Source organism: Carassius carassius, chromosome 13 (assembly GCF_963082965.1).
Source record: "Carassius carassius chromosome 13, fCarCar2.1, whole genome shotgun sequence".
NCBI classification, from domain to species: domain Eukaryota; kingdom Metazoa; phylum Chordata; class Actinopteri; order Cypriniformes; family Cyprinidae; genus Carassius; species Carassius carassius.
The window spans coordinates 31,405,186-31,423,360 of NC_081767.1; the positions used below are offsets into that span (position 1 = coordinate 31,405,186).

The 18,175-nt window shown below is 40.9% G+C and overlaps 1 protein-coding gene across 1 annotated transcript; it reads right to left on the reverse strand.

The window, feature by feature from the left end:
* Positions 1 to 7,597: 7,597 nt before the first annotated feature.
* On the reverse strand, positions 7,598 to 17,234 carry LOC132156365 (CUB and zona pellucida-like domain-containing protein 1). The gene is made up of 13 exons (XM_059565342.1): positions 17,099 to 17,234; positions 15,196 to 15,389; positions 14,847 to 14,984; positions 14,582 to 14,711; positions 14,237 to 14,429; positions 13,151 to 13,292; positions 12,701 to 12,856; positions 12,562 to 12,617; positions 10,563 to 10,738; positions 10,070 to 10,470; positions 8,594 to 8,690; positions 8,334 to 8,508; positions 7,598 to 7,798 (listed from the first exon to the last, which is right to left on the reverse strand). Exons 1-13 carry the CDS (start codon positions 17,222 to 17,224, stop codon positions 7,644 to 7,646), a joined length of 2,139 nt encoding a protein of 712 aa, XP_059421325.1. The 5' UTR covers positions 17,225 to 17,234; the 3' UTR covers positions 7,598 to 7,643.
* Positions 17,235 to 18,175: the final 941 nt, after the last annotated feature.

Consider the following 18,175-nt stretch of genomic DNA (forward strand, 5'->3'; position numbering starts at 1 on the left):
TAAATATAATGCTTGTTTAATGCTATAGTTCAGTTGTCTTTCTTAATAGGCAAAGTGAGACAGCATATTGTTAGCTAGTAATTGCAGTTCAAATCAGGATTATAGTTAACTAAAACTGAAAGTAAAACCATTTTACTTGAAATAAACATCGAATTAATTAAAACACATACATTTTTTTTTATTTTAACTTCTTTTATTTTAGCTAGTTGCCAAGGAAACATTTATTAAATAAAAAAAATTATGTTTAAATCAATGTTACCTTGTTACTATTTGTGAAATTTGCTAGCAATTTCTGAGTGAAATTAGTTATACTAAATCGCTGTAATATATCTGTAATACTGTAATCACTTCTCTCCTCTAGTAAAAGAATCTCATCTGTCAAATGAACTGCTGATACATGAATGTTATGTCTAGATTTGTCATAGATTTCATTTGTTTGGATATTTAAGAACCTTTCAAATGAAATTTTGCTTTGTTATATATACATACACATACAATATATATATATATATATATATATATATATATATATATATATATATATATATATGTATATCTTATCTTTGTTGTATTTATTTTAAAAAAATTACAGTGATGTCAAAAAATATTTTTTATCATTTTTTTTTATCAAATGCATATATTTGATTATGTGCATCTCACTGCTAAAAGAGTTTATGAGTAAAATGTAAATTTAATCTATAATAAAAAAATACAAGCAAAAGTTTGGAGGGTTTTAATTCATTTTAATATTTAATATCGTTTCCCTTTGCTTCACTAGCAGATTGAATTTAATGCATTTTTTTGTAAATCAACAGTAAATCATTTAATGCATATGACTTTAACATATAAAACGTCTCTAGGTTACGTATGTAACCCTAGTTCCTCGAGGGAACGAGACGCTGCGTCGAAGCGCTTTGGGGAACGCGTTCAGCGTACGCGACTCTGAATATCGTGTGTAATCAGTCCAATGGAAGGGCGTGACGTCACCGACGTGGTGACGTAAGCGACCAGGAAGCTATAAAAGCACGTGCCACGCAGCTGGCGTCAGCTTCGAGTACCAGCAAGCGCCGGCAGGGGTGCCGGGGGTATGGCTCCGAGACGCAGCGTCTCGTTCCCTCGAGGAACTAGGGTTACATACGTAACCTAGAGACGTTCCTTTTCAGGAACTCGAGCTGCGTCGAAGCGCTTTGGGGAACGAGTCCTAACGCCGCCAGACTACCAAACCCCTGCCTGGTGTGTATCCGAAGAGCACAGCTCAGGACAGGAGGACAGAAGCGCCTGGAGTGACTGGCATATCTAGGCCATAGAACCTAACAAATGTAGAGGGCGTGGACCACCCCGCAGCGTTGCAGATGTCCAGCATGGATACACCTGCTAAGAAGGCCTTAGAGGCCGCCATACCCCGAGTAGAGTGAGCCTTGGCTCCCGACAGCGGGGGACGACCAGAGGACTCATAGGTGACGTTGATAGCCTCGACTATCCAACGACTAATAGTCTGCTTAGAAGCAGGAGAACCCCTCTTGGGGGGACCGTAGCACACAAGCAATTGGTCAGTTTTTCTCCACAGGGCAGCTCTGTGGACGTATGCGTCCAGTGCTCGAACCGGACACATACAGTTTAGCTTCGCCTGGTCGGGCTCCCGAAAGGGAGGAGGACAGAAGGCCTGCAGCACTACAGGTCGTGGTGTAACAGAGGGAACCTTGGGAACATATCCCGCTCGAGGGTATATGAACGCTTTAGTCATGCCTGGTGCAAACTCAAGATAAGAAGGGGCCATCGAGAGGGCCTGAAGATCTCCTACTCTCCGCAGAGAGGTAATAGCCAACAGAAAAGAGGTTTTAAGTGTGAGATGTCTGTCTGAGATATCTTGAATAGGTTCAAACGGGGGTTTGCACATAGCCTCTAACACCACAACCAAGTCCCACGGGGGAATACGGGACCGTACTGGAGGTCTCAGCCTCAGTGCACCGCGGAGGAAACGTGTAACTAGGGGGTGTCTTCCCAGAGACTGACCGTCGAGAAGGGTGTGGTAGGCCGCAATGGCCACCACGTAGACCTTCAGAGTAGAGTGGGTCAACCCTGCAGAGAGCCTAGCCTTTAGAAACTCCAGAACTGTACCAACTGGGCAGTTTGCTGGGTCTAGCTGGCGGTCTCTGCACCATGAAGTGAAAAGCTTCCACTTCAGGGCGTACAGTTTCCTCGTAGAGGGAGCTCTGGATTGGAGTAGGGTCTCCACAACCTCAGTTGAGAGACCAGCTGCTACCAGTTGTGCCCCCTCAGGGGCCACACCCACAGCTTCCACAACTCCGGGCGAGGGTGAATTATCGTGCCCTGCGCCTGTGAGAGTAGGTCTGTCCTGATCGGTATCTCCCACGGAGAGCCGTCGAGGAGCGAGACTAGATCTGAGAACCATACTCGGCCCGGCCAGAACGGGGCTACTAATAACAGACGGACCCCGTCCCGGCGTACTCTCGCCAGAACTCCCGGAAGCAGAGCGATAGGGGGAAAAGCGTACAGACGAAGCCTCGGCCAGGTCTGTACCATAGCGTCCAGTCCCAGAGGAGCTGGATGAACTAGAGAGAACCAGAGGGGACATTGTGACGTCTCCTGAGTCGCAAAAAGTGAAAGAAAGAAGAAAAGTGAAGTGACATTCGGCCAAGTATGGTGACCCATACTCAGAATTTGTGCTCTGCATTTAACCCATCCAAAGTGCACACACACAGAGCAGTGAACACACACACACACTGTGGACACACACCCGGAGCAGTGGGCAGCCATTTATGCTGCGGCGCCCGGGGAGGTCTACTTGAGCCCTGCCAAACACTCTCCATATCTGATCTACCACCCGTGGGTGAAGTCTTCATTCCCCGGGCCTCGGCCCCTGCCTCGACAGTATGTCTGCTCCCATATTTAACTTCCCAGGAATATATACTGCTCTTAATGAGAGGAGTTTGTTCTGGGACCACACCAGGATCTGGTGCGCCAGCTTGTACAAAGGGCGCGAACGCAGACCGCCCTGGTGGTTGATGTAAGAGACCACTGATGTGTTGTCGGTGCGCACCAACACATGGTGACCTCTCAGGTCTGGGAGGAAGTGCTTCAGTGCACGATAAACTGCTAGCATTTCTAGACAATTGATATGTCACGTTAGATGGCGATCGCTCCACAGACCACGGGCAGGGTAGCCACTCATGACCGCACCCCAGCCGGTGAGGGACGCGTCCGTCGCTAGTGTCACACGGCGACAAGGAGCTCCCAGCACCGGGCCCTGATTCAAGAACCAAGGTTTCTTCCACATGTCTAAGGCACGGAGGCAGCGCCGCGTGACCTTGATAGTGCGAAGCGGATTGCCCCTCGGGGAAAATCCCTTGGTCTTGAGCCTCCACTGTAGGGGTCTCATGTACAGCAGGCCAAGGGGTATCACGTTGGACGCAGCTGCCATCAGACCCAACAATCTCTGAAATTGTTTGACAGTGAGTGACTGGCCTTCTCTGACTCTCTTGACTGAGATGAGGATCGACTCGATACGAGCAGGGGACAATCGTGCCTGCATCGCGGTCGAATCCCATACTACGCCTAGATAGGTGGTTCTCTGAGCCGGAGAAAGTACACTCTTCTTGGCGTTCAGTCTCAAACCCAGCTCCCCCATATGTGCGAGAACGACATCTCGATGTCGAACCGCAATCTGCTCTGACTGAGCTAAAATCAACCAATCGTCGATATAATTGAGAATGCGGATGCCCTGCGTGCGCAGGGGGGCCAGAGCCGCATCTACACACTTTGTGAACGTGCGGGGTGAGAGTGCGAGGCCAAAGGGAAGTACTCGATATTGGTAGGCTTCGCCCCCGAAAGCGAACCTCAGAAACTTCCTGTGTTGAGGAAGGATGGAGATATGAAAATATGCGTCTTTGAGATCTATCGTGACAAACCAGTCCTCGGACCTGATCTGAGCTACAACATGTTTGATTGTGAGCATTCTGAACTTCAGTCTCATAACTGAACGATTTAAGACCCTCAAGTCTATAATCGGACGCAGCCCCCCATCCTTCTTTGGAACTATGAAATACCGGCTGTAAAATCCGGACTCCCTGTCCTGAGGAGGGACCACCTCGATGGCCCCCTTCTCTAATAGGGTTTCCACTTCCTGTTCCATAACCAGACCCTGCCCGGGGCCCACTATCGTGTGAACGACCCCGTTGAATATAGGCGGCACGGAGCCGAACTGAATGCGGTAGCCTTTTTCTACTATATGCAGGACCCAACGAGATACATTTGGCAGTAGTTTCCACGCTGCTAAATAATCTACTAAGGGAATCAGTCTCTCGAGACTGACCTCTGGTGTAAGAGACCCCCGCAGGGGCGGCGAGCGTCCCAGCCCCGCTACGCGCACGGGCGGAGGATACTGAGCACGATGCTCGCCCGGGGCCGCTGCGCCCTGGAGCACTGGCAGGGTTGGCAGAACGACCCCTAGAGGGCACTGAGGTGGGACGGGCACCGTGGACTGCGGTGTGTACCGTTCTACCCCAGCGGAGGCTGCCCTCTGAAACCCCGGGCCATTGGCGTCAGGGTTTCTTGGCCGAGGACTTCTTAGCTTCGATAACCGCCCTTAAATCTAATTTGGGCTTAGAAGACCTTGGCCTAGAGCGTCGCTGAGACTCTCGTTCCCGACGCGGAGGAGCACGAGAGGCGACGCTCTGTTTCTGGGCCTCGCGGTGTGAGGAGCTAGGGTGCGGCTGGGGCATCTCCTTCCCAGATGCCCCAAGGGAGCGACGAGGGAGGAACTTATGGAACGCCGCCGCCTGTTTGCGGGCCTCCTGGAACCTGTCGACGACAGAATTAACTGCGCGCCGAACAGGCCAGTCGGCTGGATCGGGGCGTCCATGAGGCAGACCCTGTCCCGTTCTTTCACCCAGGGTCAACCATAAGTGCCTCTCCGCGGCCACCATAGCTGCCATGGACCGCCCAATCGCTCGGGCGGTCTCCTTGGTGGCGCGGAGGGAGAGATCAGCGGTCCTTCTTAATTCAGAAATATCATGGGACTTGATCTCCTCTCCCTCGTCTAGCTCCTTGAGCAGGTCGGCCTGGTACGCCTGTAACACCGCCATGGTGTGCAGACACGCACCAGCCTGACCTGCAGCCGCATACCCTTTGCCCACCAAAGCCGAAGTTGTTCTTAGTGGCTTTGAGGGCAATGCCGGGGCCTTCAGAGACGATGCCGCGCCAGGGGACAGATAGCTCGCAAGTGTCTGTTCCACCCGGGGCATTGCTCTATAACCGTGCTCTCCCATCCCCACTACATTTCCGTAGTAATCAGACGAGGGGATGTAGAGGCGGGCCGAGAATGGACGTTTCCACGACCTGGCGATCTCATCATGCAAGTCGGGAAAGAATGGAAGGCCCCGGCTGGGAGGTGGCTGACTCGCGCGCAGGAAGCGTTCATCCAGCTTGCTTCTCTGCGGTTCGGTAGACTTTTCGGCGGGCCAATCGATACTTAATTTGGCCACCGCGCGAGTAACCACCTCTAAGAGCTCCTCATACTGTAGCGAGTGGGGTGGCGAATCCCTATCGAGCGACTCCACATCGACCTCCTCGGAGGAAGAGAGGCAGAGCGTCGATCCCTCACCCTGAGTGGAAGGAACCACAGTGCGTGCTTCCGACTCTAGGGATTGGGTGCCGGATCTGGCAGAAGTGGAAGGAGATAGGGACTGGCCCGTCTCCATTCCCTCTACCAGATCGACTTGCGAACCCCACGAGTGCAGCCGCCGTTCTGCCTCGGCAGAAGCGGGACCAGCACCGCGGGGAACGCTGGCGAAGGCCCCCTCCTCGAAGAGGGCCCTCCGGGAACGAAGCAGCTGCACCGACATTCGCTCACAGTGCGGGCAGTCGGCCCCCTCGAGAGCCGACTCAGCGTGCTTCGAACCCAGGCAAACCACGCACAGGTTGTGTGTATCCCCACCCGTTATATATCCCGGGCAGGGAGGAACACACAGCCTATAACGCGATTTGGAATCGCCATCTGAGTGCTTAACTTTCGCCTTGCTTTTTGGCATGTCTAGGAGCTCTTTTAACTGGACAGACAACAGTAAATAAGACTCACAAGACGGACAAATGACATTCACACACAGAGCGCTTGCTGAAAGACGCGAAGCTGACGCCAGCTGCGTGGCACGTGCTTTTATAGCTTCCTGGTCGCTTACGTCACCACGTCGGTGACGTCACGCCCTTCCATTGGACTGATTACACACGATATTCAGAGTCGCGTACGCTGAACGCGTTCCCCAAAGCGCTTCGACGCAGCTCGAGTTCCTGAAGAGGAACTGCATTTGTTAATATGCTGAGTAAAGTGGGCCTATAGATGAAAGTGATTAAAACTTTTTAGGGATATTGATAGGTAATTAACTTTAAAGAGTATTCACACTTCCTGTCCTACAGCTTCTGCAGCATTGTTTTCACATAATTTTTTTTCAGCAGAAAGTTTTGCTTTCTCATAAGTCGTCTGATCTAGGTGACATGAATGCAAGATAGTTTTTTAGATTGCCATAGTATTCAATCACTAAACAGGTTTGTTGCTTGGAATAATTAATGTTGGCCTACTTTTTCTTTTCTTTTATAAACTCAATGAAGCACCACATTCATGAAGAACGGAAATGCTGCTCTAGCTTTGATGTGTGATCAACATCTAGATTATTTTCATTTAAATATTTTTAAATGTTAGTTTAGATCAATGTGAACATTTTTAATAAAACTTGCCCTTTCCTAACATAAATTGATCCATAAGAAAAAAATAATATAGTCTAAAAGTCTAAAAGCAATTTTTTTTATTGTAATCTGAAAGATTGCAATTGGAACTGGTTTATTGCAAATTATATTATTTAGTTCTAGACAGGGTTATTTTAGTATAATTGAGATACTATTATAGGTTTTTAAATATCATTTTGTAAAAAAGAAAAATCTAATTTTTTTCTCTCTGGAGTGGTGTGTGGTTTATATTTTCTCAAAAGTGTGTGTGTGAAAAGTACTATAAAACTACACTGTAAAAAATAAACTGTTGAGAAAACATAAAAAACTGCATTTGTTAATACTTGAGACCCAAAAGGTTTCGTTAGCTGGAAATTGTGCAGTTGCATTTTCTACAGTGTAGTTTAACTTTATTGTTTCATTTTTATATGTGAGCTGAACTCTTCAAAATCCATTTCTTTTTATGACTAAAAGTAAAGCAGTACATACAATAACAACTGTACAACACTTTCTGCACACAACATGGACTAAAGAGTGTATTTTGGCAAATAACCACAACATCATAAATCCTTAAATGTGCATTTTATTTTAAAACCAACATTCATTTGTAAAGGTTATGTTCTCCCAACCGCACTGTAATGCCATCTCATTCTTAGTATTGTAATTATATATCCTAATAATGGTGTTATGTTCAGTGAGGCATGTTGTGTGAAAGTGAAGAAGAAGGAAATAAGTGGAAAAAAGATGATATCTTGAAAGAATTATCATTGTTGTGAGATTATACCATTTACCTCAAAAACTGTTCATTTACTGTTTATGTATGAGATACACCAGAAACTGGACAATTTATAGTCTTAAAGGATGTAGTTCTTTGTGCGTCTACTCAAACTGGCCACGAAAGGATCTCAGAAAGTGGACAGTAGATGCATGCGGTCAATAGGTCTTGTTCTTCTGACATTATATATCAAAATCCCCACCAACACGGCAATAGAGACAACAAAGAGTCCTGCAAAGACCCCGGTGCTTGTGCTGATGTGTAGAAACCCATCGTCATTTGATCCTACAAAATGAAAGAGCGACAAAGAGTTAAATCAAATTATGGCATAGAAATCATGGCAACACTTTACACTGTTAACATTAATTAAAGGAATAATTCACCCAAAAATGACAATGTGCAAAAATTAAATCATTCTCAGGCCATCCACAATGTAGATGAGTTTGTTTCTTACAAACATAAAACTTTTTGCTTCACAAGACATTCATTGATAGACTGAAGTGGTGTGGATTTGGACTCTCATTCTGACGGCACCCATTCACTGCAGAGGATCCAGTGGTGAGCAAGTGATGCAACATTACTCCAAATCTGTTCTGATGAATAAACAAACTCACATCTTGGATTACCTATGTGTGAAATTTTCAGCACATTTTTGGGTGAAAAATTCCTTTAACAAACATGAATAAATACTACAAGTAATATATTACTCAATGTTAGTTAATGCGTTAAGTAATGTTAATAATGGAACCTTCTAAGGTGTTACCGAAATAATACTACAGTCACTTTCAGTTTACTATTTTATTAAAATATATTAATATACCAGCATTATGAGTCTGTCTTGCCACACGCAAAGGACCCTGGGTGATGTAGTGCCTGGCAGTTTCTTGGCTCACATCTCGCCTACGTCTCCGTGCAGCTTTACTTAGGCAGCCTTGGGCACATCTGGAGTTTAAGCTGTCTTTTGCACACAGGATCACGGAGCAGCTAATGTACACCTGTCACCACGATTTCAGAGGATTTTAGTGTAATGTTTCTGCTAAACACAATTTACACAGGCATTGTTATGCAAGTGTGTTGTACCTCATCAAAGCCTCCAGTGAACTTGAAAGCTTCGATCTCAAAGTCATACTTTGTGGAGATGCTTGGGTAAGCTTTAACTGTATCATCCAAAATACACCTGAAATAACACAATCAAAGAAATCAATGACTTCTGACGTCTATCACTCTTCAGTTTCTTTATTATTACCTATATAAGAAAATTAGAATTATGCATTACTTTTTTCAAAATGAAAAAACACGCTTGTTTACAGTACACTACTGAATATGCTCACAAAGGCTGCATACATTTGATAAAAAAAAAATCTGAAATAAACAGTAATATTGTGAAATATTATTACAATGATTTTTTTTGATGAATAGAACGTTTATAAGAACTGCATTTAATTCAATAGGAATCATTTGTAACATATAAATTACTTTACTTTCACTTTTGATCAATTTATTTCATCCTTGTTGAATAAAAGTTTTAATAACTTAAAAGTCGCTATTTTAAGATCTCGCAGCAAAGCAAGTTTTTGCAGATTAAGCTGAGTAACTTGACCTGATTAAAATGACAATCGTTTTCTTTCACTTTTTACAGTGTAAATGGTAGCATTTTATTTTACAGTCCTGTTCCTCATGTACATACTATGTACTTATTATAGTAATTACAATAGCTATGTAACTAGGTACTAACCCTGAACCTACCCCTAAACCTAACCCTACCCCATGTAGTTACCTTGCATTACCAGAACTTTCTTACATAAATACACTGTAAGTACACTATAAGTATACAGTACACGTACTGTAAAATAAAGTGCAAAACTATACTATAAAGTATATTTATATAGCACATTTCATACACAATGGCAAAGTAATTTAAAAACTTTTAAAATTGATTTAAAATTAATTTAAAACAGTTAAAAATAGGACATTATTATACACAAAATACAGTGCAATCAGTTCGGACGTAGCACAGTGCTCTTTCAATAAATGCACAGCTAAACAGATGAGTTTTGAGTCTAGATTTAAATGTGGCTAATGTGTTAGTGCATCTGATCTCTTCTGGAAGCTGATTCCAACTGCAAGTGTGCTTAGCACTAAAAAAAATCAGGTGCACAAATACAAGCATCAATCTTTAGCTTTTCACATTACTAAACCACACCTGTGACAAATGGCTCTGAGGAAAGCCATTGTAAGGTTCAACAAAGCCTTGTAGGCCGACCGTGTATTTAAAGGAGACCACCCACTTTTGTTCAAGGGCTTGAACCTGAAACCTTTTTCTCAGTAGCCCAAAAGCTTAATTTAGCAAGCTTTTAATTTTGCAAAGTTCCTGCAGTGTTTTAGTATAACCAATGACAAGCTTGGAATATAATGAATAAACTTCTGGTGTTAGTTATAGGTCTACTTACTCTTTCAGTAATACATTCTATTGCTCATACTTATGGCTGGATGACCATAAAATGGACAACATCCTATTCTAAAAACATCCAAATCTGGTTCATGGTAAAGTCTCACCCATCTTTGATGATGTCATAAAAGATGGCACTGAATGGATTGTCTTCTGGAGTGGCTCTACAGGACTCAACGAAGAGAGTGACCTCTGGTAGAGCAGTACGAGCTTCAATGCCCATGTAGATCTGGTCCATCAGCTGAACCTGCACCGGATACAGGCTGGGATCCACCTGACTGTTGAAGCTGTCATCGGTGAAAACTTCAAACGAGTAACCAAACGTGCCAAAGCTAGATTCAGTGAAGATGTAGTCAGATTTATGGTTAACATAGCGGTTGGAGACACTAGCCATTTTGGGATACTGGCAGGAGAAGCCAAATTTAACTTGATTGCGTCTGGTGATAACAGCATTCAGGTTCTCAAAGGAGTTGATCTCGTTTTTGAAGACGATGAAATCTCCAGAGTCCTGATTGGTGTTGAAACCAAAGACAAAGTAAGAGAATGTAAGGGGTTTCAATGCAATACTCAAATATTTAACTATGTGTGTAGTTGTCATACATCCATTGTAGTGCCACAGGTGTTGAGGGACATCGTGCCCAGGATGTGGGTTGCATTAGAGGTAAGGGAACAGGTGGGGTCTCGCAGTTGGAGCCAGTTCTGGTCAATTCCATCCATGGAGGCTTTACTGACTACAATGCTGATACGGTTATCGTCACAGATGACCTTTGCTTCACCTTGAAAAATATGATTCATTCATTAAGTCTGGTGCATTTTTATGAAACCTGCATTTAAAATCATAAAAACACCAAGGCATTAAACATAACTTACACAATTATGTGAATGCAAATGCAATTAGACATGCAAGAATAGCACAACGAACACAAGAGCAATGTAGAACTCACTGCATTCTATTGGATAAGGCATTTAATTTGACTGTTTTGCTCACTACCTGAATAATAAATCACCTGGTTTAATACCTTTAAAGGAAACTTGCTTGAGTACTGAGGTTTGTTACTGCCACAACAAAACAATGTACAAGTTTTGCATTTGCTAGTATTGATGGTGACGATTCGATTTATCCGCAGTCACTCACCAAAAAGATTCGTTCACTGAATCGTTCAGTGGCTCTTTCCGTAAGTTACATTGTTATGTCTGTAGGTGGCGATAAGCAAATATTTGTGTTTTATGATTGAGTTATAGAATTATTCAGTCAACGGATTCATTAAAAACAGGTTTAGAGTCCTTGAGACTGCATTTGCTTGTCTGCAAAAACATTAAATTAAAGAATTCTAGAACTAACGTTAAAGCATAATTTTCTCTACAAATGACAACAAAGTGGCTTATAGCTTAAATAAATAAATAATTTCTTCATTGTATTGTGTCATCTGACATTTTAGCACATCAAATAATGTTTGGCAGGTACAAGCTTCCAAAGTATGAAACTTAAAGGGTTGGTTCACCCAAAAATAAAAATTATGTCATTAATAACTCACCCTCATGTCGTTCCAAACCAGTAAGACCTCCATTTATCTTCTGAACACAGTTTATGATATTTTAGATTTATTCCGAGAGCTCTCAGTCCCTCCATTGACGCTGTGTGTACGGTATACTGTCCATGTCCAGAAAGGTAATAAAACATCTTCAAATTAGTCCATGTGACATCAGAGGGTCAGTTAGAATATTTTGAAGCATCGAAAATACATTTTGGTCCAAAAATAGCAAAAACTATGACTTTATTCAGCATTGTCTTCTCTTCCGTGTCTGTTGTGAGAGAGTTCAAAACAAAGCAGTTTGTGATATCCGGTTCGCATCATTCGATGTAACCGGATCTTTTGGAACCAGTTCACCAAATCGAACTGAATCGTTTTAAATGGTTCACGTCTCCAATACGCATTAATCCACAAATGACTTAAGCTGTTAACTTTTTTAATGTGGCTGACACTCCCACTGAGTTCAAACAAACCAAAATCCCGGAGTAATTCATTTACTCAAACAGTACACTGACTGAACTGCTGTGAAGAGAGAACTGAAGATGAACACCGAGCCGAGCCATTTGTGGATTAATGCGTTTTGTAGACACGAACCGTTTAAAACGATTCAGTTCGATTTGGTGAACTGGTTCAAAAAGATCCGGTTATATCGAATGATTCGTTCGCGAACCGGATATGACAAACTGCTATTCTAACTGACCCTCTGATGTCACATGGACTACTTTGATGATGTTTTTCTTACCTTTCTGGACATGGACAGTATACCGTACACAGTTTCAATGGAGGGACTAAGAGCTCTCGGACTAAATCTAAGATATCTTAAACTCTGTTCCAAAGATAAATGGAGGTCTTACTGGTTTGGAACGACATGAGGGTGAGTTATTAATGACATAATTTTCATTTTTGGGTGAACTAACGCTTTTATTGAATAAAACGTATCACTGATTCATTAACTTAAAACATTCTTTAAAAAACAGATTCGTTTGCGAACAAACCCCAGAATTTTCTAAGCATTCGCAACCGTATTAAAATCCTTACATTAAAGATGTTTCTGCTAATGTATTTACCTGAAAGAACCCTCGCTTTTGCCACAGCCACAATGATGCACCTCATTTCTGACTGACTGATAAAGACAGACAAGAACTCTTAAGAAACTATCCAGAGAACAAAAATAACCAGTGAATATAAATACAAACCCCATTTTACCTGTGAAGTGCCTCTGCTGCGAAACACACAGGTACACGACGGTACAAATCCGTCTTCTGTGGAGTCCAAGTCAGTGTTGCAACCAAAACCCCATTGTTCTCACTTGTCAAGGTCTTAGACATATTAGAGGGGCCACTGACCTGGAAGTCAAAGATGCTACACAGACAGAAGGAACAGAAAGATCAGATAACATTAACTCAAGAGGCTTAAATGGAAAACCTGATTCTGCAAACATTGTCAGTTGAGCATGTCAAGGTATTCTTTCCGACTTGATCTAGTGATATAAAATGGAATTCAGTTAAATTCATCCGCTCATCAAAATCACGCCACTTATACTGTAGACTGCCACCAATAAGCAAAATGCAATTAAACCTGGATTTTGCAGATAACGAAACGTTGGCATAACAAATTAGAGAAGAGAAATACTGTGACACAGAACATTATTCTGACCTGTTGTCGGAGATCTGTGCTCGCAGGGTGATCTCATGCTCCTCTCCCACAGCGGCATGATGCACATCTCCATGTAGAGGAGTAGGTGTCAAGAAACTTGGTTTGTTCACACCTGGTACACAACCCTGAGATGGTGGAAGAACTGCAAGATTGTGTAGATTATGTTTAAATACATAGAAATGCACAAAGTATCAGTGATATACACAATTCACAAGAGACGAACATTTATTGTACGTGTAGCATACGTTCACTTCTGCTTTCAATTATGTGTTCTGATACAATTAACAAAAGCCAAACCTAACCTGTTTATCCACTGTTTTTCTTTTGACATGTCTTGCATTGTTTTGGCTTTTGCTAATGAAATGCATTCTCTCAAATGACAGAAACCTGTTGTTCAGGTCAGTTAAAATTAAATGAATGTCTATTGGTTTTCTGGAAGTGATCATTGTCTTGAATATTGATTAAATTATTCTGTAGGTCTACAGTATGTCTAGTTTATGCTCTTTCCCATCCACTTTTGATTTCCATTTTTTCTTTCAACGACAGATTTACACCTTCAATCAAAAACTAAGAATTTTCTGCATGGATTTGAGCAATATATTTCCATGACTTTTCCAGTCATTTGTGATAACTGCTTTAGGATTTTTGTGAAACAGTTTAAAGAGATTGCTCGGAATATTTCTTACAATGTAAAAAAAAAAAGTTTACATTGCTTTTTTGAAGTTTAAGGTAAAACTGAAAAATGGAGTACATTATACAGGAAAATACAATTTCAGTTTTTCTACATCACAATTTCACATTTTAATCAATGTATAACTTAACATTTCTTTGTTATTGTTTGTAAAATAAACTAGCAATTTCTGAATGAAAGTTGCTGTTTTTTTACACCAAATTATGCCTAATGGTATTCCTTTCAATTTCATTTGTGAGACTTTGTATGTTAAAAAATTAAAATATTGCTCTTAATATTTCTTACTTTTTTTTCTATAAATTTCTTCTAAAAATCTATATAGCATCCTAAATTATTTTATTGCATGAGGGAGAGTCTTTGTTTGACCCATAACAGATAATGTGATTCTCACTCACTTTCAACTGCAAACTGCAGAGGCACTTGACTGAGAGCGGCTGGGTTACTGCTGACATTGAATGCATTACTGACTGAGAAGACCCCATTTTCGTCAGTCAGAGTTATGTTTGAAACGGGATAATCTTCCAGCAAGAGCTCAAACACATGCACACCCACTTCCAGAGAATCTTCTCTGTGCAAAGTGCATGATTCCTACAAAACACAATAAACCATTCAAAATACATAGGGGCAAGGAAGATCATTTTCAGAGGGGAAAATTTATCAGGTTTTTTAAAACTAAGCATTTACCCTTCCAATTTGAGTTTTTTCTTCAAGTTGAAGAGTTTGCAATTAGAAGACGTTACCTGATAAAGATGTATGTTTTGATGTTGATGGCACAATGTGCAGTTGGCATCATTAAACCTGCATCTCACAACATCGTTATCTGGATCATGTGCCAGCAAATGAATATTCTGGAAGCAGTTCTGAGGAACCCTGAGGATTATCAAAAAGATAATGCGGCACGATGCATTATTTATTTACGGAACTGGATGTGTCTGTTAATGAAAATACAAATGCAAAATACATGTATTAATACATTTTCATGATGTCATTTTAAAAAGCACACACCTTATGTTTGGAATTGCTGCAGAAACTGGGGATCTGTTTGGAGACTGAGTGTCAGATCGACGGCCAGTGTCAACATGAGTGCGAAGCGTCCATCCACCGACACCATGAACATTATCCTTCCAGCAGCAACCAGAGGAGCTAATAGAGATATTTCATAAAATGCATGAGCATTTATGCCATTTATTGTTTTATCTTAATATGCATTAACTACAGAACTTAATATGACAATCCTTTAACAATCCTTTTTATTAATTAGTTTTTTATCTATAATGTGTATTACTGTAAGACTGTTATCAATGACTTAAGTCAGAGCATAATAGTTCTGTTATAAAAACAGCATCAGAATTACCTCAGAACGAATGGACCATTACTAGTGACATTGGTGGCAATGTGAACCTCTGATTGGCACCACAGATTTTGAGCTGTGCTGTCTGTCACCACAGGTTCAGTGTTAGTGAGTATGCCACACGATCCACTCTCACAGATCCAGTCAGCCTGAGAACCACATGGACCCACACTGGACTCTCTGTAGTAAAAGTGCATCTGCCAAAAACACATAGAGGACACTGGGGATATACAGGTGCTGGTCATATAATTAGAATATCATCAAAACGTTGATTTATTTCAGTAAATCCATTCAAAAAGTAAAACTTGTATATTATATTCATTCATTACACACAGACTGATATATTTCAAATGGTCTCTCAGTCTAGTTCTGTAGGCTACACAATCATGGGGAAGACTGCTGACTTGACAGTAGTCCAAAAGATGACCATTGACACCTTAAACAAGGAGGGCAAGACACAAAAAGTCATTGCAAAAGAGGCTGGCTGTTCAGCTCTGTTTCCAAGCACATTAATAGAGAGGCGAAGGGAAGGAAAAGATGTGGTAGAAAAAAAAGTGTACAAGCAATATGGATAACCACACCCTGGAGAGGATTGTGAAACATTCCTTGTCTCAAGCCACTCTTGAACAACAGACAGCGTCAGAAGCGTGTTGCTTCAAAAAAGACTGGACTGTTGCTGAGTGGTCCACAATTATGTTCTCTGATGAAAGTAAATTTTGCATTTCCTTTGGAAATCAGGGTCCCAGAGTCTGGAGGAAAAGAGGAGAGGCACACAATCCACATTGCTTGAGGTCCAGTGTAAAGTTTCCACAGTCTGTGATGGTTTGGGGTGCCATGTCATCTGCTGCTGTTGGTCCACTGTGTTTTCTGAGGTCCAAGGTCAACGCAGCCTTATCCCAGGAAGTTTTAGAGCACTTCATGCTTTCTGCTGCTGACCAACTTTATGGAGATGCAGATTTCATTTTCCATATTGGGGTATTGTGAAGAGGAAGATGTGATATGCCAGACCCAACAATGCAGAAGAGCTGAAGACCACTATCAGAGCAAACTGGGCTCTCATAACACCGATCTACTCCATGCCACGCCGCATTGCTGCAGTAATTCAGGCAAAAGGAGCTCCAACTAAGTATTGAGTGCTGTACACGCTCATATTTTTTCATGTTCATACTTTTTAGTTGGCCAAGATTTCTAAAAATCCTTTCTTTGTATTGGTCTTAAGTTATATTCTAATTTTCTGAGACACTGAATTTGTTATAATCATCAATATATCAGTCTGTGTGTAATGAATGAATATAAAATATAAGTTTCACTTTTTGAATGGAATTAGTGAAATAAATCAACTTTTTGATGATATTCTAATTATATGACCAGCACCTGTAGTTCTCACATGTTTCACATGAATTACATACCCAATGTTGTTATTATTAACTAAAACTATTTTTAAATCTGTATTTTAAGTAAAGATAAAAATAAAACATAATTATTGGATGAAAACTTAGATAAAAAAATTTACTTGGCATAATTTAAATAAATATGTTAAAGTATTAAACTTACAGAAAATTAATGATATATATATATATATATATATATATATATATATATATATATATATATATATATATGTGTGTGTGTGTATCAATAAGCACACAACAAAATAATATTAAAAATGTAAAATGTTAAAATAGAAAATATAAAAATAAAAGCAAAGTGTAAATATTATACTATAATATATAAACAATAATAATAATAAAATTAAATTGCTTTGCACAACAGAAAGCTGAGAAATTTCAGGAAATTAAGCATTCACAATATAAGCTAGTTTCCTTCATTTTACATGCTCTGCATGAAAGTAACACAGAAATAAACTAATTAAAATGAGACTCATTAAATTCAGAACTGGATTTACCTCCAATGATCCATCTGGAAATCTGTTTCCAGGTGTGAATGTCATGGAACCCCCATAGAAACCTACGGCTGGTCCCAGAGCGAGAGCCAAGCTGATCAGCAGCAGCAACATTGCGCTGTGTGCCATTGTGTCTGATGGAATCGCACGCTGAGCAATGCCATATACTGACAAATGGGTGCATACTTTCTGTTTCTAAGTTATTGTTTGAATTGTTAAACCAGCTGAAGACATGCATGTGATTAATGACAGGAATTAGCTTCCTCGAAAAGCAACATGCAGAGATTATTTTTATCCAGTTACTATATTACTATTGACTTCCTATTATGGGAACACATTCTCATCATGTTTAACATTTAAAAAATCAGTAAGTTTTGTAAAATAAATCAATTACTATATGTTAAAAAAAAAATTCTTGCACAAGAAGATTAAAATACTCTTTAGAGATAATATTTTTGCAGTCTGTATTCCAATCAAGAGGAAATTCACATTCCTCAAGCATGATATCAGATATTTCAGAGGATTTTCAGATTATATTTCAGTCTGTGAATCCCTACCATCTGATAAAAAGGAAAATTAGCCCATCGTTTACTAAACCTTATGTCTTTCTAAACCTGTATACTTTCTTATTTTGCCTGTAAGATGTTAAGCATTTTAACGCCTTGCATTTTCATGTGTGAAGGCTGTCAAACCCTAACATCTCTTTTTGTGATCAATAGAAGAAAAAACAAGTCATACAGGTTTGTATAAACACTTTTACATCAGCCTTTCTCTTTAACTGAAGAGCAGGTTGTGGCCATTGAGCAACATGAGGTTGAGGTTTATAATAGTGAAAGGGAATGTAGGCTTCTCTCCACACGAGTCAGCACTGATTTGTTATCCTAATGCTCAGTATAGTGATTTTTGTTAAGTTGCCTTTGAATTAAAAAAGATTGCCTTTTAATAGACTTGTTTACTCAGAGAAACAGTAGCTTTGGATAGCATTCAGCACATTTCTTATAAAAAAGTTCAGAGGAAAAGAATGTGAGAGAATTTAACGAAGAGCTAGAGTTTTTTTTTTTTTCAAAATGATTAAAGAAA